The following is a 22,850-nucleotide window of genomic DNA, read 5'->3' on the forward strand; positions in this document are numbered from 1 at the left end:
TGAGGTGGGGAAACTGCAATATTATTCTGCAGTTCTCAATACTGGACAGAAATTCTTGCCTTTCCTGGCGTTGATGGCATCAGATTCCAGCTACGAGCAAGGTTTTACTTTCCATCTACAGTGTCAGCATGGATACGTCCAACCACTTCAGCCCATGTGCAGAAGAAACAAGAAAGGCTGTCAGAGAGTTGGTCCATGCAGCTGCAGAGGTGACAAGCTGCTGAGCTTTTGCTCTGCTCTCAGGAGAGGACCTGCTGGCCCACGCTTAGCACTCCTGCACAATCTTGCCAACCAAAGCTGGTAAAACAGCTCTGGGACTAGCTACAAATTCTAGAAGTAGAAAATGACCACTTATCCTTCCTCTGTGCTACACATCCTATTGGCAAGAGATCTGACTCCCAAAGTGCTGCTGACATCCCTGCTCTGATGACAGCACTTGCTGACTCTATTAGCACTATGAGCACAAGAGACTTGAACGTGGAAACGTTCTCAAGCTTGTGAGATTAACGGGCCTTTTTCACACTGCAACTTCTTCTAAAGGGCCAGGGCTTCTGGACAGGCTCGGAGAACAAGATTGTCCCAGTGTGCTCATGCCAGCTACACACAGCACTAGGGAAAAGGACCACTCTCTTTCAGCCTGACACCCATGAGCTGGCCAAGAATCTCTGGCCACATGGAGGCCAATAGCACCACAGTACCATGCTCAGTACCAGTACCATGCTCAGAGGTTACTAGCCATGGGAACCAACGCTCCTGTAACTCCAGCTTTTGAAGGTCTACCATCAACAGACAGGACCTTCTGGCCCCAGCCCCTGGCAGGCAAGGCAGAGCTGTGCCAAGGGGCCTGCAATGGAGGCAGAGTTGACTGAATGCACCAAGCTCTTCTCCTGAGAGCCTCACTCTCTGGAATACCAAGGGCAATCAGGACACAATGTCTTCTGTCTCCATGCACGGGGAGGAGCCACAGGGCAGAACTCTCACATACCCATCACAAGCATGAGGCTGTGCTAACTCCTTCTCCTTTGGAGAAGGCGGCACAGAAGATTTCTGAAGATCTGCTGTCCTTGCAAGCACACTTCTCTGAACTACAACAAACATAGATTTACAACATTTCATCAACACCAGCAACCACCCAAAAAGGGTGGTGCGGATTAAACACACATCAGGGAACAATCCTGGCTTGCTAACTTGTTAGCAGTAGTTGATTTTCCAGCATGGATGGATGTCCTGGCAACCACACTAACTTATGAGTGGGGACACAGATGCCAATGGGCTCAAATGGACCAAAAAGGCTGAGCTCCCCTCAGAATAAACCCACTCCAAACCAGAAAATTGTGTTTGCCACTTACTGTAGCCCATTCCCTGCACAAAGTACTTGAAGGCTTCAGTCAGCTTGCCAGGCTGTGGAAACAGGAAGGGAGGCATTAGTGTGAGCAAAGTGAAGGGCTTGGAACGAATCAAATCCCACGGGAAAGCTGGGAGGCGTTTCTCACCTGAACCACTTGGGGCAGTCCTCCGCAGTCAGCCATCTGCAGGGAAACAAAAGGACCCTGAGTCTCCGTCCTGCCCCAGCTGCAGACTGGGCCAGCACTGCCACCCCACCCACCGGGCTGCACTGCCACACTGGGCGCTTTTTTAACATTTCACCTCTAAAGCCAAAGCAATTCCCGGCGGCACTTCTGGGGACTCGCTGCTGAAGAAACTCAGCATCCTGGCTGCTGCTCTACCATGCAATCTCAGCCCATACTCTAGAAGCTGAGGAGCAACCCAGCATCTGCTCCTCCTGCTGCTCTTCCCACATCTGGTGTGTTACAATTCTGAGAGACTACAGGTGAAGATGGGGTGGACTGGTAGAAAGCTGTAAAAAGGGGTGATGCTGCTGGCAGCAAGCAGGGTCGAGGCAGGGCACCTCTGCTAATTCTCATTAGATTAGTAGGGAACCAGGGATCCCCTGATGACAAACTATTTTCTCCTGAGTCTGTCTCCATCCAGGGGAAGAACACAGCTCTAAGTGACTGTCCAGAAACCTCCTGAAGCTAAACACATGGAAGGCAAACACATAAGTGGAGCTGGCTCAGCAAAAAAAAAAATCAACAAACGTCTTTTTGCAGGCTGGGATGATTCAGGAATAGCACTCACCTTCAGAAGGGTAGTTTTGGTTGGGTCAAGACGTGAATTGCATTCAACCTAAAATAAATGGAGGAAAGAGGTATATAATACAACAGGAAACTCAAAGAGTCAGACGAAAAGCATGGGGCAGCTGTACCACCAGAGGCAAAGGATTTCTACAGCAACAGAAGCTTCTCCAGAGCCAGAAAGGACTGACCAAGAAAGAAGATAGCAGGTAGGAAAGGAACAGTGAATGAAGATGCAGGGAGGAAAGGCAGGTCTTCTAATCCAAGTGGACCTTGTGGCAATAGAACATGACTGTTGAGGGAGATGGGGATGTGAATTAATGGGAAAGCATCCCCAACATCTGACTCCCCTGGGTTCTGACAGCAAGACTGGGAGAGAGACAGATTTCTGAACTGTGCAGCACGGAAGGAGATCACAATTCCCCAGCCAGGCAAGGAGGCCACAGCCACCTCTTTTGTGTAGTCCTGCTGTCAACAGAGAATAGGTAGGGACCTATAGGAACAGCAGCTCTAGAGCAGGAGGTCCAGAAGACCCTATCCTCTGTCAGCTGTAGCTGGGAAGCAGTGAGAATCCTCAGGGATATCATCCCAGCAAAGTCAAAACTTTGAGAAAGTCTCTGATTTCTGTACATTCCAGACTGGTGAAAAGGCAGGAGGCCATGAGGAAAGGGCCCTGAATCAGTTCTCCATGCACAACTCTCAGGTCCGAGCTACTGCTTTAGAAAATTCCTACATTCTTCCAAGTTCCTTAAGGAAACTTCTCCTCTTCAGCAAGCCCCTGGCCTCCACACTCCTAAAGGGCACCACAACCCCTGTGCACTGGGCCATGCCACATCTTGTGCATTGTAATTGTGCTGGGAGGGAAGTGGTTATTGGTGTCTGCAGAGAGAACAACAGGAAGGAGAAGCTGCTGGCTGTTTGTTTCCCTGTGACATGGTGCCCTTGCAGAGCTCTATGTTACCTGCCACAACACAGTCACAACGGCTTCTCTTTAAACCTCAAGTACCCTCAGTATAACAGCAGGAGAACAGCAACTCATGAATCGAAAACTGAACTCCAGGCAGCACCCTCGAAGTCTCAGGGAAACATACAAGTTCCTGAAAGGGGTCTCCAATGCTTGCTAAGCACGACACATGGGGCACAAGTACTCTTATTACTCAGATCCTCAGATCAGAGCTGCTCTGCAGGGCTGTCAGGTCTCCCCAGCCTCAGCTCTCACCAATGGCTGACAGTTCTCAATAGATGGGGGGAGAAAAAAGAGCTTTGGACAAAGAGAGACTTTCTGTGGCTAGTTCTGGGCAAGTTGAAAGCTCTGCTGGGTAAGACTGTTTGCTAAATATTCCCTGGGTTAAATGTTAGTTTGTGAGTACGTACCACTGCTTCCACGGCAGGCGAGTTGTCACCAACCACTAGCAACGCAGGGCACCTGGAAAAACCCCAAACAGAAACATGTTACCTACACTGACTCCAAGGGACCTCTGAGATGGCTGAGGTCTGCATACCAACAGCCTTACGCAACGTTAACAATGCTAAGCAAAATCCCTGCATGTCAACACATCACAGCTTTTTATTTTCACCCAACCCTCCTCCATGGCTTGCACATCTCCTCCATGCACACCATCACTGCTGCTGCACACGTGCTAAAAATGGACCCAGGGCTGGTAGAAGCACCCTTCCAGACAGCAGAGGGAGTGTGCCTCTGGAGTGAATGTCTGAAAGTTAGCAGTTTAAGAACAACCCAACACCCAACAGAGTGCATTGCCTCTGAGGCTATCTACTGGTCTGCTCTGTATTTTGGTTCAGATTTATGAAAGAAACATAAAAGATGCTGAGAACTTATATTGAAAAACATGATACTAAAGCCTCTGTTGACAAATCTGTGATTTCATGTTCATTTTTGGTACATGCTGTAATTCAAGAAGAGTAATTAACATTCAATGTGCAAAACATACGCAGGAGGCCACTGATCAAGGGGCTGTAAGTTTACACGTGTATAATTCATTCACAGATGAGAAAGGGTTGGGTTAGAGACCCCAATGGACCAGATGGCAGAACTTACACTAAGAGTACCAGGCCTCAGATCCAGCTGAGAACCTCCACCGGCTGGGAACCTGAGGGCCTATAAGCCAGTCTATAAGCAAAGGGACCTCAGCTTTCACAGGAAACGTGCCTCCAGATCCCTGTGAGTCACTTCAGATTGCAGTGCTCTGTGGTGTACAGCTGCATGCACGGCAGAGCAGGGACTAAGCAGGGAAATCCACCTCTTTCAGGTTAACCAAGATTTAGAGGCTGTGGATGCCTAAAACATCTGCTGGGACTGACAGGAGCAGAAGTCCACATGACAGGCCTGTGCAGCAGTCCCTAGCCCAGCCCAGGCATCCTGCCTCAGCACTGCAATTTGCAGCCTTCATGCACTCCACACACCGGAGGTGGTTTCCTCTTTTTGCTTTCTTGCTTGAAACTTGAAAATTATACATCCCCTGCACTGGCAAACACTAATTCTCCAATATCTGCTCTGTGACTCATGAGCCACTGGCAAGGTGGGAACTGTCACACCTTCCCATGCCTGCATTGCCACCTCTACAAGAACTGTGCAGGTAACTTTTCTGGGCAGAGCAGGGCAGGGGAAGACTGGCAGCAGCAGCAGCAACCGAAAACTTGCCTAATTTTTCACACAAAATAATCAAAATAATGGTTCAGCAAATACAGTGACTGCTGGGTGGATATGTTACTCCTCCAACCCCACATTCTGGGGAATCTCATCATGTTCTTCCTGAAAGGGCTTCCAGACACCTCTCTGCCTCTCTGGCTGACAGCACTGCAACAAAGCTTGTGACTGTCCTCCCAGCACTTGGGCTAGAGAGGCTCTTGCTAAGAAACAGCAACACCTTTTCTGTTGAAGGAGCTGCATGTAACTAACCAGGCTGATTAACAGTAACTCACTTGAGTGTTTTTGCTGTATTTTCATTGACACCAATCACTGGTCTCTCAATTTCCAGGTCTCTGCGACTGGAAGACAAAGCAGAACAATGCATGAGATCAGCAGAAGCTTACAGTCAAGACATTCAAAAAACAACCATGCACGCTGGCTCCAGCACCCTGGTGACAGAAAACCACTCCCTGTGTCGCACCATGAGCGTGAGCCCCAGTAGCCACTGCCAGAAAATGGGATCCGTGGCAAATTTGCTGTATGCCTTGAGAGAAGACCCAAAGGGGTCTGAAAGGGCCTTCCAGGCATGAGACTGAGCTTGGCCCCAGACTACAGCTGAAGGGCTACACTTAGGACATAGCTTCCCACAGAAGAATATCAGCAGAATAATATATATGGTAACAAATCTACTGAGCAGGATGGGTATAGGAGCAGTACTGAACCCAGCAGGCAAATAAGTATCCTGTACCTGTTGTATGAGGTGAGGAACAGCTGAAGGTTATCTTGGTTAATGTCCTGTGCGATATGAAGCCGGTATGTTTGGATCAAATCTAGATTTGCCTGCAGCTCCTCCTGTGTAAAAGCAAAAGAACAAAAAGATAAGGAACACATCTTTTTTTCACATGTAAAAATAATTCATAAGAAATTATGTCCATAAAAATACTGCAGCATCGAACTGTCTCCATACACGCTGCTCAGTGATGGTCAACAGCCCACAGGACAGTGGCTGCAGGCTGCACCGTATCTTGGTCACATCGAGTGGAAATGAATGCTAAGTGCAATGTGTTGGTAACGTGACTGTACTTTCACAAATGGCAGCACACGTGCTGCTGCAGGTGTTTAAAGGTTTCTTCAGATGGTTTAAACCAGCTCCTAAGCCTCAGCAATGCTTATAAAGGTCCCAATCATTCTGCTTTGGGAAGGTTTTCCACTTACGTTTAATGTTAAAGAAGAAAAGCTTTAGAGGTAAGTGCCAACACTGAGACCAAAGGAGAATTAATCCAACACCCAGCTCAGTGGAAAAATTGCATTCCAATGTGAGGGGAAGGTGTGGGATGCAGGGAAACACTACACGTAATGAAGGGATGAGAAAAGCATGTGCTCAAAGCAAGAGGAAGCCAACTGCCTCCCTTCACTGCCAATGTGTGACATAACAGGGTCTTCAGGTCAAGGATTAACTTGCTGCAGGTCATATGCTGTGCACATGAGGCATGGATCCTTTCCATTTCCCTGCAATCTTGCTGACTGGGAGTCAGCAAACCCCAGACAGAAGGCATTGTTGTAGCTGAAGTCTTCCAAAAAGGCTATTTTGACTCTGCTGAAATTGAAGGGGAAGGAAATGCAGCAGTTCTGGACACACACAATAACCCCTGTCAATCCCAGCCAAACTGTCCTCTGCCTACAGCCCAAACTCCTCCACACTGGCTACAGAGAACTGTCTGCCACGTGTTCCTGCAGACACTTCCCTGGGCAGCACAAAGGAAGATGCTGTGCAGCGCTGGCAGTGTGGGGCACTACTTTCTTTGCCACACCTGGAGTCTGGAGACAGCCAAGTCAGTGCAATTGTGAGGATGCACCTGCTCCACTCAGCATGCAAAAGCCTGATGCAAGCTTGCCACATAGAGAAGATAACACTGTCTGTGGCAACCCTTATTTGATGGACTGGGGCTTCTTCAGAGCACAAACATCCAGAAGTCAGAGGTACATGTGAGGGACTCCCCATGCAGGGGCAACATTAACACCTGTTGGTTACTTACATGTCCAAAGTGATGTGCCAAGACAATATCCACTATGTTGGTTGTCCAGCCTGAAAACTGAAGAGTGAGAATGAATGAGGGAGAGCACTGGAAAATGCTGTTTCATTACAACTTTCAAAGCAGCTCTGCAGAGTAAAGAAAATAACAAAGAAAACTTTTCAAGGGATATGAGAAACAAATGCCTGAGGTTTGGGATGGACCCACACGGCTCCACAGAAGCACACACAGCAGACAACTCTCCAGAAATGTGGGAACTTTAAACAGCTTCAGGTAGCTAGAATAACAGAATTATTAAAAGAGTTGCTCAAACTCAGCTAGATGAATCCTGACAGCACAAGTACTAAATCAGAGGAAAGATCAGTGCTCAGAAGCAACTCATCTTCACGTAGTTTACCAGGATTACTCACTCACACATGATCACACCCACTCCTGCTTCTATGGTACAGGTCCTGCTACACCCAGACCAAGGACACAGCAGGGCAAGAAATGAGATTTTGCAGTTTTGGCCATAAAATTGCTGTACTCAGTCCTTTTCTTACTCTACCCACTGTTCATTAAGCACCGTGGAGAGAAGGTATGTAGGGGCTGGAAAATCTCACCTTGGATGCTGCCCAGTCAATCCAGCCTTTTGCACATGGATCAACATTAATAAGCACCAGTCCCTCCACCAGGTCCGGGTGGCTGAGCTGTGGGAAGAGAGCACAAGCACACTCAGAAGGAGGGCTTAAGCCACACTGGGAGGTGCATCAGCTGCAACTTTCTTGCAAGAGGAAGGCAAGGCAAAAGACCCCTCCCCCTGCTCCAGCCTGCCATCCCAGAACCCTACAGTCTCTTTAGGAACTGCTTGTGAACACAAAACCAATCAATCCAACAGAAGGGAAAAGCTTCAAGCTCTAGGCTCACTCAAAGGCTGAAATTTTAGTGAAGCTCATGCTTTGTTCCAGTGCACAGATGAGCACCAGTGAAGCAGAAGGAAACAACTCTGCCCCTCAGAAGGCAATGGTCTGCAATCCACGTAGCATGACAAGGGCTTTCTAACACTTCACTGAGCCAGATTTTAAGTGATTTCTTTACTAAGCCTCAAAATTACACAAGATACAAAAAGCAAAGAACAGAGAAAACATCAGTGCCTTAAACTCAACTAAGCTCTCCCCTATCAAAATCCTGACTATAAGAAATAGGAAGCAGAGATTTCTTTGTAAGTGGGGCAACTGCATGTGGCTTTAAGAAGCAATTAGTGGCCTAAACCATGAGCAACTCTCTGCACTCAACAAATTCAAACAAACTTTACTGAGAATGTCACAGTTCAGTGTCTGCTTTTAGAACTGAATGATTCAGGTAAATACCAGGGCCATGTCCACTGATTTTACGTACTCACTAATACCCCATCAGGGAAAAACGTAGAACTAAGTAACAACATAAAGGCAGTGTGCCTCTTTGCTAAAGGTAGAGTGCTAAATTCTCCTTCTTTCCACTGAAAAGCACACTCCTCATCTGTGCTGATCCACAGAACATCACCAGATCAACTGTTTGGTGCCCCCAGCACTGGCAGCAGCACGCAGTAGTGCAGTCAGAGGGTATTTGTGAAGACAGCACTACCTTCAGTGTTTTGTTTACAACCAATCATTCTCAGGCTTGGCATTTCTAGCAGCCAGGATGGGCTCTGCTGACTCAAAGACATCACGTTACTCTCCTTCCATACCTGACATAGCTTCAGTTGCTCCAATTTAACCATCTCAATACAAGAAGCTCTCGCAAAGCTCCCTGCACACCTACTGTAATTACTGCTACTTTGCCCATGCCCCACACGTGGTCTGTTTGATAAGTAAAGACCCCAGCTCGTATAAGCCACAAGGAATGAAGAGATACTTACTGCACACCGGCTGAGGACATATGCACCAGCTCCCAGCCCAATCCCAATGAAGCTTTTCAGGCTGAAATACAGGCATTTTACCATTAGTAAGGCTGATCTAAGCTCACAGCTGAAGCATCCCAAAAGGCAAAGCTTTTCCCCTCCTCTGAACAGTATCCAGCTGTTCACTTATGGTTCATTTTCAAAACAACCCAGCAATGATTCAGCAGCCATAAATTGTCTCGTGTGGCAGACAATGATCTCAGCGTAAGAACCAGACAGAGTTACACAGGTTAGGAGGCACTCAGGCCCCCTGGGACAACTCAGTGGGCATATCAGATATTTCAAGCATCGACAGAGGGGGTGCTGGAATGGTTGCATCCAGCTGGCTCATCCTGTTTCTTTTCAGAGACTTACTTCAGGTGTGTCAGAACTGCAGGCAGCATTTCAGCCAGTTCATCCATAGTGGGATACTGGTACCTGAAAACCAAGAGAGGCTGAAATCAAAGCACCTTCAAATGCAGCTCATCAGAAGTTAGCTCCCAATTCTATCCAACGTAGGAGATTATTCTACAGTGATGCTCTAATGATAGGTCATTATTCTACAATGATACTGCAGTCCAGGAAGCAACACGGATCGCAGCTCTCAAAGCAAGACTAACAGAAAGCTCTATTTAGGCAGCCAGGCATCTGTGGGAGGGTGGACAGACAGAGGAATGCCAGCTAGACTGCAGTGTGCTGGGCTCATGCTCAAGTCAGGGAGCTGGTGCCAGTGCTCACCACTAGCAAGAGCAAATAGTGGCAGGAGAATCCCTTGCATATTTCTCTGGAAGCTTCCTTATCTTCCACTTCCTCTGCTCCTGAAAGCTGCTTCCCACCATGTCCTGCCCTAGCAGTTCCAGTTGGTTTAAACTAGGTTCCACCACAGCCCAGACTGCAACCATGTCTGGAACTATAAGTGTCTCTGCAGAGCTCATACCCAGATGGGAAGGGAGGGGCTCCTTCCTGTTGGCCTGGCGCATCCACATGGCACACAGCAAAATGGTGAGTGATCTCCTGCATATCTTCAAAGTTAAAGAACGCATTGAAACAGGATTTGTCTGCAAAAGGAAAAAAAAACACATGAGGCATTCCCTGAAGAAGTTTTACTGCCAATCAAACATCATGGCACACACTTGCACGAGCCCAACCCCCATGCTGAGTCTGTGGGACAGGGGGTGCTGGTGACAGTGCTGCTCTGCCCCACTGACTGCACACAGCAACGAGTCTTAGCAAAATAACTGCCACGAGTGAGGGCAGACAGGCAGACACCACCCAGCGTGCATGCCTAGGAAAATCGTGCCTTGTAGTGCTTGCGCACTCGTGGTGCATACTGAGGAGCACCTATGTGAACACAACAGCACTTATGGAGTGGGGGGAAAACAGCGGCTGAGCCCACTACAGACATTACAGCACTTCCTTAGCCTTATAGAAGAGACTTGCCCACTTCACCTCCCACTGTTCAGGGGAATGGACACCTCAAGGTGAGCAGCTCTATCAAACAGTGCTACAAGCCAGCTAAAGCCCTGTAGTGTGGTGGATCCACTTTCACTCCAGCTCCATCTATTGAGGGCTGTTGGAGGGCAGGGGCATGCCCCATGCTCTCTCTCAAGCAGACCTTTATCTTTGTACCCTGGAATAATTTGTCCCATTTCAGCTCCAGGCCAGACGCAGTGCTTGCCACATTCAAACAATAAAACAAGTACAATCACAAACACTTCGGAGTCCTGGGAACGCAAGGGCTTACGGTTGAGGCCAATGTCATGGTACGTGAGGATGACAGGTCTGTTCCCCTTGGGTGTGCCTCGCATGGTGACATGGACCACTCCGAAAGCTGTCTCAATATCATGTTCCTGCAGAGAGAGAAGAAGCAGCCTCAGCATTTCACATACTGGCTGTGCTGTGGGAAGCCCAGCAGTAAGTGTCTCATCCATATTTTACCACTGCTGCTCTGTTCCATGTCAGCAACTTTGTCAGACCTCCATCTTTCCACATCCACTGCCAGGAACAGGTTGCTTTTGTACAGATATGTGAAGGGTTTGGTGCTGTGCCCAAGATCTCATCTCAGTGGGTGATGTTGCTGCACAGTAATGGAGGCTCAGTGTCATCTGTCCATCTGTCTGTCCGTGGCACCACCAAAGCAGCTCCTTTCCCGCAGTCATGCCCTTCACTCCCCAGCTGGCATCCCTCCCCTATTGCAGCCTATTGCTCAGCACGCTTACAGCCCAAACCACTGGGATCGCTGTGCTGAGGGGCAGCTGAGGGAGCACAGCGATGCCAGGGAGGCCACCAGCAGCCCCAGCCCCTGGGGACCACACACCTGAACACTCTGAAACTGCAGAACAGCAGAGAGCAACAAGAGCACAGCTCTGCAGGCCCAGCCGCTGGCTGCATGGGACGCTGGCACCAAGGGCACTGGATGAGCGCCTGGCCCCTTGTCTCAGAACTGTGGCAACAGAAGCAAGCTGCCAGAGTCACCCTGCCCAAAGGAGCCCAAATCTCCCTGCTTGGCTGTGCAGCCTGACTTTCTGTCTTGCAATCCTTCCTGCAGTGCAAACCACCTCTGGCTGCCCCCATCCTCAGAGAACTGCTGGGTTTTACTTGCATGCTGCTGTTGCACTGCACACATGGAAAAGCCAGGGTGCCCAGCAAGCAGCAATGAGCTGCCTGCACTGCATGTGCAGTGAGGTTCTCCAGCACTAGCCTCTGCCTCTTGCTGCCTTTTCTCAGGGCCCCGTGCTGCTCTGCTACAGAGGGGACACGTCCTGCTTTGTGCTGCAGTGGTACCCTCACAGCCACAGCAGCAGCCCTCATTCTAGTGTTCAGAAAATTAGTGGGTGTGAATCAGTCCTTTGCCATAGCTGGCAGCTTTTGGAGGAGGCCCACGCTGCGCATTGAGCGCTGCTGCTGGAGCAGCTGGGAGCAGCAAGCTCCTGGGATTGCCCAGAGAGGGCCAAAGCAGCAGCAGCCTGCAGCACCCCACATTCAAGCGGACCAACTGGCTGGCTGCCATGGAAAGCAGGGCTCTGCCATAAGCAGCTTTAACTCACTGACCTGGCAGGAAGCTATCCAAACTACCCAGCTGCTTTTTTTTTTTTTTTTTTTTTAATCTGACTTTGTTAGATTTCTGCCAGGTCAGTGAGTTAAGAAGCTCACAGGGAGGTCTGATAAATGCTGGTGCGGGCTCCAAGCCAGACAGAGCGCACAGACTGGCCGAAGCAATAACCCTGCCCTGAGCAGCCAGGTCTGACTGACTCACATCCCGTGCATCTGCAGCCCCCAGAGGACTGTGAGAGTTTTATAAGCAGCAACAAAAGGTCAGCCATCAAGCAGGAGCACAAAACTCAAACTGAGCTAACAGTGAGAAAAGCACAAAAACAACAAAAGATCTGAAGACATTAAAATAGTCAGCAGTTCAGTGCCTTCCTGGAATTACACTCTATCTCACCACCAGGGCCACACGCACTGCTACCAGGTCAAAGACTGGAGAAGGTACTCGAAACAGAAGCATCCAGCGCTCTTCAGTCCTGTGGTTCCAGCACCTTGATGCGCTTTATAATGCAACAGCTTGCATTTTTGTGCAGGCTTTGTGTCCAAAATGTGTGCTTCCCTTAGCTCTATGGTAAGGAAGGGAAAGAGTTCCCTTGAGCTACAAAACAATCCTTGCTCCCCCATTTACTTTGGTTCTGTAAATGGCACAGATTGAGATTTCAGCAGATGAGATCACCTTCTGAGAAGAGGGTTCTCACACGACTGCTGGGCACCAGCCCAACACAGAGGGTCTCCCCTCTCCAATCCTTCAGCCACATTAACAGCTCAAAGGGAACGTCCACCGGAGATGGGAAGCACCTTGAGGAAAGCCATCCCCAGCACATCTCAGAGAGGAGCGCTGTGAAAGCAGTGAGATGCTACACGAGTAAACGTCTTGCTCTACCGAGTCAGACAGTACACTCAAGAGAAGGGTCTCTGTGTTCACTTTTTTAACAACACACTGCAACACTGAGCTGATCTCCTTCCCAAGATTTCTTAGGCAGGGAAGACCAAGCTTCTCTCCCAGCCTCCTCGCATATATTTCCTGCTTCGTTTTTCTGGTGAACTTCAATTTCTCTGAAACCATGCCGTGGAGCCATAGGGCTTTTCTCTTCATCTGTGATGGAGGAGGACAAAAACATGCTCAGACATCACACCATTACACAACACACACGGCTTCCCTGCCACCTGCTTCCCTCCACAGCTCTCCCACATATCAGAGCCAAAGGATAGCATGAGGCAGGTGCTTAATATAGAGCTTAGGTATCACATTCTAGATGACAACAACAGTCACTGCATATGTAGGATACAACTGCTATCTCCAATTGGCCAAGGAAAGCAGAAGTTATTATTTAATTAGTAGGTTATTACCACTCCAATCATGGAGCAAGCCCAGCTGCAACAGATAGCTCCCTGCACACATCCCTGCCTGCTGGCCACACAGCGTGAGCTCTGCCTCATTGCACTGCCCACATAAAGTTCTGCCTGTTTGCCCACTGCTCCTGTGCTGGATGCTGTCAGACACCAATCTCCTTCATTTCTCAGGTGCTGCTGTGTGTGGGTTCCGGCCCCTGCTCAGACCAGCTCCGACACACTGCACCGGTGCAGGCCCTGGACACCCCAGGATTGCTGGTTGGCAGCACAGGAGAATGAAGTGGCAAAGATGTGACCAGGAGACAGCCAGATTTTAACAAATGCACTCTCAGCAAAATAAGGGAGGTGAAGGCAAGAGATGATGATGATCTACAGCTGTGTTTTGAAATGCTTGAGAACATTTGATTTTCACTTAGAGACTGGAAACTTTGTCAGAGGTTTTTCTGAAGAGATGTTATCTTCTGCCCTCATTTGTACAGTAGGAAAAACCCAGCCGGCAGCCGCAGGCACCGCGCTGCAGGAGGGAAGGCAGCAGCAGCTCTCGCTGGCCGCAGGGCCCAGCCCATGACGCACGCCCCGCGCACAGCAGCATGCCGCTGGCCACATGCCGGCAGCTGCTATTGATCAGCCCAAACCCCGCCTGGAACCAGGCTTCAGAAATTAGCAGCGCCCTCGGGACGTGTGTGAGAAGCACCCTGATGGAGGAACAGCAGGGATGGAGCGGGGCAGAGCAGCTGGAGCTGGCCGTACCGCAGGTCCAGCAACCCCGCCAGTCTGACTGAAAGAGCGAGCGCTTTGGGAATAGGGCAGGCACACTGACACATCCTCAAAGATCTGCATCTTGGACCCTTCATTTTCCAAACCTGCAACCATATGTAGGTGAAAAGAGACTTAACTGAACTGGAGGAATAGCTTCTGCAGTCACCCTCAGACCAGAATAGCCAAAGCAATACAGTGCAGGCAGTGGAACATCCTTCCCCTACCTCACACCTGCTGGTTTTGCCTTCGGCTTGGATGGCAGTGAGCAGCCAACCCCACTGCCACAACCCACAGCAGTGACACCAAGCAGTGAGTTGGACTGCCCTTCACCCGTCCCTTCTCCTGGCTGAGGTTCTCCAGCCTGTATGGCTGCCCCGGTCTGCAGCTTCTATCTGCCTGCACTGCTGGTGCCCGTCTCACTCCGTCCTTCCCGAGCTGAGGGGCTGGCAGAATGTCAAATGTGGGCGTGATGTGGATTTATACAGGAGCACAATGAGGTTGCTTTGTTCTCTGTTCCTGATAAACAAGAATTGATTTGCTTTGTTGAAAGCCTTGAGCCCTGCGCTGACATTTCCACTCATCTCTCGTAATGTCTTACTGCCTCTGGGTTATCACCAGCCCTAAGCCCGCTCCTGCATTCCGCTGCAAGATGGTTCGACTCAATGAGCACCATGTTTACTTATCCATAGGCAGATAAAAGTTGCCACTGCACCTTTCATCACTTTTTCCAGGTCATTTAGGAACAGGTTTACCTCTCTAGTGACCTCATACTACTATAAAAATAACTAACTTTTGTTCTTTAACCAGTATTTAATCCATGAAAGGACCATTTCACTTAATCCAATGCCCCACAGGTCCCTTAAGAGCCTTTTGGGAGGGAGGCTTGTCTTTTGGAAATCCAAGTAGGCTGCATTAACTGAACTGCCTTTATTTATGTGTTACTAACCCCCCCAAAGGACTCCACAGCTCTGCAGAGCACAACTTCCCCTCACAGACATCATCCCAACGTTCATCTACAGGATCTGTTAATTGCACTCCCTGCTAGCTGTGCCAGCCTGCAAGGTACAGCTGGTCAGTGAATTCCCAAATCTTCCCTGGGACCCCTTCTAAAAATTGTGATGCGGGGGAAGCACTGCAGCCCTCAGGCAGCTTCAACAGATGAATGTAACCTCTCACTTAACAAGCCAACTATTCAATTCTTAAGCTCATTTACTGCTTCTGGGTTGATACAAGCAGCCCTGACACCCAGCTGTAAAATCACGCCTTTTATTTGTTTTATAGTCTCTGCAACGGGCACTGCGGTTTCAGGCAGGCTCTCTGCTGACTCCACCATGGTAACCTCCAAGCTGCTCCACAGCAAGCTCACACACAACAAAAAAATTAAGTTCAGTTTTTCTGGTACAGCTAGATCTACTCCAAGTCCTTCCTTCAGAGATCGAGCAGCCAGCAGCACCCTGAACTCTCTGACATCTTCCATGGCTGATAGCTTTGAAACAGGACAAGCAATTCCCCCCCCTTGCAAGTCATCAAATTCCCCTGTGTCTGCTCTATTCATACATTTAATCTGCAGTAGTTTGTAACCTTTTACAATTTCTCCTGCTTTTTTAAAAAAAGCTTTTTTTTTCGTTTGTTTCCAACAGCCTCCATGCCTTTCTGTTTAGTCATGCTGGCTTCCTTGCACCATTTCTCACATCTGATAGATGGAGGGCCTTTGCTCTTTGCCTCCATTTTGGTGTCCTTAAGAAGTCCCAGTTCTGCTGCAAAACTGCAGATCTTAACTGCCCAGCTAAACTTATTTTCAGCAAGATTTTCTGTTTCTGTGCAGCACTTGGCTAAAACTTCTGAGTACAGAATGTGAAACTCTCTTCTGGAAAGGGTGTTGACCTGAAGCACATTACGGTGCCCATCATACAGCAGCTCTTTACAAGAACGTTTTGAATACATTTTTCTGCCCTGCTCAGAATCTCTCCTTTTCCTCCCCAGGGCTCCCAAGCCTGTTGCTCCAAAGAAGTCTGCATCTAGAAATGGAGTCTTAGCGTTGTGTCCTACAGTCGTATCTGCCTGACTGACAGAGGGCAGCTGAGACCAGCCTGCAAAGTCACTGGAACAACAAAACATAATTTTCCTATCTAGGCCTGGAATTTCAATCCAAAGGGAACCTATGGTATTCACTGACGTAATTTAGAGTCAAATCAGATCAACAAACTTCCTGCAACACCCATGTGCATCTTCCACCACCTCTCCTCCCACACTGCATCCAGCTATTGCTCCCACTGTCACAGTCCACAAAGATGGCCCTCAACTCTCTTCTGTGGTCTCAGACAAGAATACAACAACCACTGGCAGAACCCAAACAAAACTGAGATTTGGGGTGCAAGTTCTTGTTACAGATTGGCTGACTTGAAGACGTGCAGTTGAGAGGAGAACTGCCCTCAGCACCCTGCCCTTCCCGTGTCCAGGGCAGCCAGCAGTCACACAGACACCTGCAAACAGGGTGCAGCAGGCTTCCTTTTCCCTCTACAGAATCACAGAATCACAAGGTTGGAAATGACCTGCAAGATCATCCAGTCCAACCACCCTCCCATTCCTATCAGTACCACAAGCTACTAAACCATCTCTCGTAGCTCCTCATCCAGGCGCCTCTTGAACACTGCCAGGGATGGCGACTCCACCACCTCCCTGGGCAGCCATTCCAATGCCTGACCACCCTCTGAGAGAAAAAGTTTCTCCTAATATCCAACCTAAACCTCCTCTGGTATAACTTCTTGCCATTTCCTCGGGTCCTACTATTTGCCTGGGAGAAGAGGCCAGACCCTTTTGCACCACAACCTCCCTTCAGGAAGTTGTAGAGTGCAATGAGGTCTTCCCTGAGCCTCCTCTTCTCCAGACTGAACAATCCCAGCTCCCTCAGCCGCTCCTCATAAGACTTGTGCTCCAGACCCCTCACCAGTTTCGTTGCCCTTCTCTGCACACGCTCCAGGGCCTCAATGTCTTTCTTGTAGTGAGGAGCCCAAAACTGAACACAGCACTCGAGGTGCGGCCTCACCAGTGCTGAGTACAGGGGATGATCACCTCCCTGCTCCTGCTGGCCACACCATTTCCAATGCAGGCCAGGATGCCGTTGGCCCTCTTGGCAACTTGGGCACACTGTCAGCTCATGTTCAGCCGAGCATCAACCAACACCCCCAGGTCCCTTTCCTCTTCACACTCATCCAACCACTCATCCCCAAGCCTGTAACGCTGCCTGGGGTTGTTGTGGCCAAAGTGCAGAACCCGACACTTGGCCTTGTTAAACCTCATCCCATTCACCTCAGCCCAGCGATCCAGCTTATCAGATCCCTCTGCAGGGCCTCCCTGCCCTCAGGCATATCGACACCACCTCCCAACTTGGTGTCATCTGCAAACTTACTCAGGGTGCACTCAATCCCTTCATCTAAGTCATCAATGAAGATATTAAACAGGATGGGCCCCAGTACTGACCCCTGGGGGACACCACTTGTAACAGGTCTCCAGCTAGACTTCACTCCATTGACCACCACCCGTTGAGCACGGCCCTCCAGCCAGTTCCTTATCCAACGGAGGGTAAAACTGTCCAAGCCATGGGCAGCCAGTTTCCACAGAAGGATACTGTGTGAGACCATGTCAAAGGCTTTGCTGAAGTCTAGGTAGACTACATCAATTACCTTTCCCTCATCTACCAGTTTGGTCACCCAGTCGTAGAAGGAGATGAGGTTGGTCAAACACGACCTGCCTTTCATGAACCCGTGCTGGCTGGGCCTGATCCCGCGGACAAGCTGTGTGATCTCTCCCAGGAGGATTTGTTCCATGACCTTCCCCGGCACTGATGTCAGGCTGACAGGCCTGTAGTTCCCCGGATCCTCCTCACGGCCCTTCTTGTAGATGGGAGTCACATCAGCAAGCCTCCAATCCTCTGGAATCTCTCCAGTCAACCAGGAGCGCTGGTAGAGCCGAGAGCGGCTTAGCGATCACCCCCGCCAACTCCCTCAGCACCCTAGGATGAAGCCCATCCGGTCCCATGGACTTGTGACTGTCCAGATGGAGGAGGAGCTCTCTAACTGTCTCCACCTCGATCTCCGGGGAGATATGCTGCATGTCAGCCCAGATATCCAGATCAGGGCACAAAGTGCCCTGAAGATAGCTGGTCTGACTATTAAGGGCAGATGTAAAGAAGGCGTTGAGGACCTCAGCCTTCTCCTTGTCATCTGTGGTCACATTCCCTGCCGCATCAATTAAAGGACAGAGATTATCCTTGGGTTTTCTCCTGTCATTGATATATTTGTAAAAGGATTTCTTATTCTGCTTTACTGCAGTGGCCAGTGGCTCTACATCAGGAGCAGCTCACCCTGCAGCCACAGGGCTTCTTCAGCTGGAAGGCACGCACTAGGAGTGCAGACACGGAGGCTCAACTCACCCTAGCTCTACCGTTAAGAACTGCTCTCTGGTAGGGGCTGGGCAGAAGAACACAGCAACTGACAGAGAAAGGCCAGCAATGCCACTGACCTCCTAAAGGCCTGTGATTTCAGCAATGTGCCTTATGGACCCAGCTCCTTTTAACCTCTTATATCTCAGAAAAGGAAACGCTGTGAACTTCAAAGGGTTCAGCATCAGAAGGTGGTAAGACACAGCCTGACAGCAGCTTTAAACCATTTTAGATAAAACACAGACATAGGAATTGCTGGGAGCTATTCCTTGCTGGGGATTTGCAGAAGGCGAGTCGAGGCTGTGACATTATCCTATTTGGCCCTAACATCTTTGAATGATTCTTAAGCTGAGGAAGCAAACACACACCCAAACATGACTGCCAAAGTACAGATCTTCTGTGGGCTGAAGATGGGAAGAAGCGGACGCACACCCAACGTGGCAAAAAGTTCACCTGGGGGGACCTTCTCTGGTACCGCCTGCTGCTCCTGGCCAGAAAGGGAAGCAATGTTAGGTGCCACAGAAGATTCCTAATATTAAGAAAAATCAGATCTGACAGAGGAAACTTCCAAAAGCAGTTTCAGAGGCAGTAAGGCTTGCTTGGAGCTCCGAGCCTGGGGCAGTGAGCAGATTGAGCTGGGCGCAGGGCTGCGGCAGCCCCTCTCTGAGCTGCCCTCTCTCCACTATAGCTCTGTACAGGATCCAGAGCTTAAGCTTCAGAAGTTATTAAAGTCTGAAGTAAACAATTTGTTTCACAGTGGGAATGATTAACAATGAGAATTCAAATTAGCAGTGCTTTTCACAACTAATTTATTAAGCTTCCTTTCTGGCATTGCCAGACGAGTTCTAATCACAGTGTGAGGCTGCTCAAAGTTCAATATTATTTTCCTGGAAAAAATTAGAATTGATTTTATTTGGAGATCAAAAAGAAAGAATATATCTGTTAAATCTTTTCCATCTTATGCTTTCAGGTCTGGTAGAACATAAAGCAGCAAGGTGTCTGCTGCCTACATTCTGCTTGCAGCCCGGAAGGCCAACCTGTCCTGGGCTGCATCCAGACAAGTGTGACCAGCAGGTCGAGGGAGGTGCAGCCCCTCTGCTCTGCTCTGCTGAGACCCCACCTGGAGCACTGCGTCCAGTTCTGGAGCCCCTGACACAAGAAGGACGTGGAGCTGTGGGAGCAGGTCCAGAGGAGGGCCATGGAGATGATCGGAGGGCTGGAGCACCTCCTCTGTGAGGACAGGCTGGGAGAGCTGGGGCTCTGCAGCATGGAGAAGAGAAGGATTTGAGGAGACCTTACAGCAACCTTCCAGTACCTGAAGGAGCCTAGAGAGAAGCTGGGGAGGGACTTCTTAAAAGGGCATGAAGCGACAGGACAAGGGGAAATGTTTTAAACTGGAAGATAACTGATTTAGACAGATTCAGGAGGAAACTCTTTACTGTGAGAGTGGTGAGGCACTGGAATAGGTTTCCCAGCAAGGCTGTGGATGCTTCCTCCCTGGGAGCACTGAAGGCCAGGCTGGATGGGCTGTGAGCAACCTTGGCTAGAGGAAGGTGTCCCTGCCTATAGCAGGGGGTTGGAAACAGGTGATCTTAAAGGTCCCTTACAATCCAAACCATTCTATGATACGATTCTATGACACTGTGTTGTCTTGCTCTTTGCTACAGCTGCCCTCAAATTTCTACACATTACTAAAACAACAACACAAACCAACAACACAAACCGTGCCTGTATGCTAAGGAAAAGAAATTGTACGACTGTGAAGCATCACCACCTGGTAACTCTTACCATTACAGTACCACAGACCTTAATGCAGTTTGCATGCAAGCACTTACCACCTCCTCTCCATGCAACATTATTTTGGAAATAGTAGAGCTAAAGGAGATGGCTGCGTGGGAAGCAAGCCTAAATCAGATTCAAAGCAACATCTTGAACTAAATTATTCATTTCCATACAGAGCAGAAATTTATTAATAGAAAACACAATATGATCTATGCAAGCAGGCAATGGTTTTGAGTACTTTGTGTAATTGGATTAAGTCTTAAATTAGAGAAACGCTGGGTGAGAACCAAGAGCAGCAGCAGAACAGGGTGTGTAATCTGGTTACATAAACACGAAAGCATCAGGGGACAAAGGTGCTGCCGAGCTATCCCCAAGCCACTGTTTTATACACAAACAAACTTTCATGTGCTGCTGTTGCAAAGGCACATGATGTTGAAGGACAGACCTAGTCCATCTGCAACCCTAACTCTGTCAGCCCAGAGGGAAATGGGAAGTCACCTCCAAAATCTGTCAGAGAACAGGTCAAAGCTCTGCAGCCAAATGAACTGAAATCAAGTGACCTTTAAGAGATATATAGCTGACAGGTTGGGCTTGGGTTCCAAAATCAAAGAACAAACTCCCCAGGAGCACAGAACGCTGAGCTCAATAGCAACTAAGCAGTTAATGACAACACCTGCGAGCTGGAAACGGAACAAAAGAAGAACTGTGCTCTTCCCTCTCCAGCCCTGTGTTCTGTAAAGCTGGTAAGGCCTCTGCTCTCTTGTGCTCCAGTGAAGCATCCAGAATTTTGAGAGAGGCACTCAACATGGGTGAAGGCACGTGTGGTGCTTCTTCCTCATGTTCTGAGGGTAAATCCCCTCTTCCACAGCCAATACAGGAAAACTGCAGCTTTCTAGCTGAGGGTGAATGAATCCACCTAGAGATCTGCTCTTGTCTGCAAAACCTTTCAGCAGGTCAGCTGTTTCCAGCACTGCCATCACTGTTTTGAGCCAGCAGAGTCTTCTGACACTGAGTGTGTCAGTGCTTTGAGCCTTCCCCAGGGCTGCAAATAGAAGAGGCTAAGGCCTCCAGCCCCTAAAAGTGGGCTCAAAGTGCCACGTCCAGCACACACAATATTGCAAACATGAATCCTATACAAACATGACCTGAGTATGCTATAATACACAGGCAAGTCTAAAACTTTTGGCATGACCACTAGACCCCAGACCATCTTAAACCCTCAAAAACAACTTGAAAGATGAGCCGGGGCTCACACTTCAGCCAAGGTCAGCCTGTCTGCAGACACTGTGCTGACGACTAGGAACATCTTAAAATCTTTTGAAGAAGAGAAAGCAGGGAGATGCTCTGTGCTTCCAAACCTGCAGTGTCCCCAGGAATTAGAACTGTGCCCAACTGCATTGAGTTGTACCCACTATCACAATTACTCATTAGCTGCTCTGAAACACCATTAATGGGTGTTGCGTAACGGATAGAAACAGATCAATCACTGTTAGTGGAAAAGCACCATTCATTTTTCTGAAGGCAGGAAGGAGGCAAAGCCCTTTCTCAACCTAAAGCACATACATTTGCTGTGATGAAAAAATTCATGGACAGGAATACAATTTAAAAAAAGCACAGGAACCTCCAATACTTCTGTATAAGCAACTGCTTTAGTACATTATCACAGGCATTCTGAAAGCAAGAGCATGTTTACATAAATCCCACTGAAGGTTCATGTTCTGATATTTAAGAATGAACAGTCTGAGCAATGTAAAGTCCATCCAGTGCAAACCCTCCAGAACTCAGTATGGCGGTGTCACACTAAGAGGGAGCTTTTAGATGGAGAGCCTGAGATGGGAGAAATTGGAGGGAAGCTTCCCAACAAATGAGAGCTATTGATAAATAAATCAGAAATAAAATTTGATTTTCATCATTTTTAGCCTCATATTTCTGTTGCTGGCATGTTAGCAGAAGCCAAAGTCAGTATCTTAGTGATGTGACACTAAAAAGACAAGGGGCAGCTTCTGCTTTAGTAGTCATAAAAAAATGTTGCTTCCTGGATTCAGAACATCTGTGTTGTTAATCTCAATCCAGCACTTTCAACAAGAGAGTGAAAGAGCTCACTGTACAAATTAGAAGCACAAAGGTCTTTAATATCCTAGACAAATATTTCAGTGCTGCTGAGAACAACTCCCCTGGTATTCATATAGAGAAGGCAAATGCTTCCTCAAAATGATGAAGTTTCATATTATTTCACTGCAACATACAAAAGGTGCTTTATACCACCTTGTATTCAAGGCTGCTGTGTAGCAACCACAAACTGCATTTAATGGCTTCATTAAAAAATGAACTGTCTTTACCAACAATGTACAGTGAGGCTGAGTGCACCCGCAGCGAGCTTGGAGACAACCCCAAGCAGAGCGGTGCAGCTGATACAACAAAAGGAAGGGATGCCATTCAAATGGACCTGGACAGGGTTGAGAACCTCATGTGAGAACCTCATGAGGTACAAGGCCAAGCACAGGGTGTATCACCCGGCTTGTGACTAATATCTGCCTTTGTTGATATTAGGAGAACTCTTTGAGAGCAGCCTTGTGGACAAACAGTTGGGGGTCCTGGTGTACGAAAAGCTGGGCATGAGCCAGCAGCGTGCTCCTGCAGCCTGGAAGGCCAACAGTGCCCTGCATCAATAGAGAAGGGCCAGCAGGGCAAGGCAGGGGATCGTCCTCTGCTCTGCCCATGAGACTTCATCTGCAGTACTGCACCGGGGTCT

The 22,850-nt window shown here is 48.8% G+C and overlaps 1 protein-coding gene across 4 annotated transcripts in view; it reads right to left on the minus strand.

Annotated features, from left to right (window-relative positions):
• The window catches only part of NDRG3 (NDRG family member 3), a 56,338-nt gene that overhangs the window by 2,359 nt on the left and 31,129 nt on the right, over nt 1-22,850 (minus strand). For all 4 annotated transcript variants that reach the window (XM_048963095.1, XM_048963092.1, XM_048963093.1 and 1 more), the window contains exons 4-15: nt 10,460-10,565; nt 9,653-9,773; nt 9,091-9,153; nt 8,695-8,755; nt 7,421-7,507; nt 6,822-6,878; nt 5,534-5,637; nt 5,079-5,144; nt 3,510-3,561; nt 2,140-2,187; nt 1,494-1,529; nt 1,350-1,401 (exon numbers count right to left, since the gene is read on the minus strand). In XM_048963095.1, coding sequence (XP_048819052.1) covers nt 1,350-1,401; nt 1,494-1,529; nt 2,140-2,187; nt 3,510-3,561; nt 5,079-5,144; nt 5,534-5,637; nt 6,822-6,878; nt 7,421-7,507; nt 8,695-8,755; nt 9,091-9,153; nt 9,653-9,773; nt 10,460-10,565 — 853 coding nt within the window. The remainder of the gene's footprint in view (nt 1-1,349; nt 1,402-1,493; nt 1,530-2,139; nt 2,188-3,509; nt 3,562-5,078; nt 5,145-5,533; nt 5,638-6,821; nt 6,879-7,420; nt 7,508-8,694; nt 8,756-9,090; nt 9,154-9,652; nt 9,774-10,459; nt 10,566-22,850) is intronic.

Source organism: Lagopus muta, chromosome 16 (assembly GCF_023343835.1).
Source record: "Lagopus muta isolate bLagMut1 chromosome 16, bLagMut1 primary, whole genome shotgun sequence".
NCBI lineage: Eukaryota > Metazoa > Chordata > Aves > Galliformes > Phasianidae > Lagopus > Lagopus muta.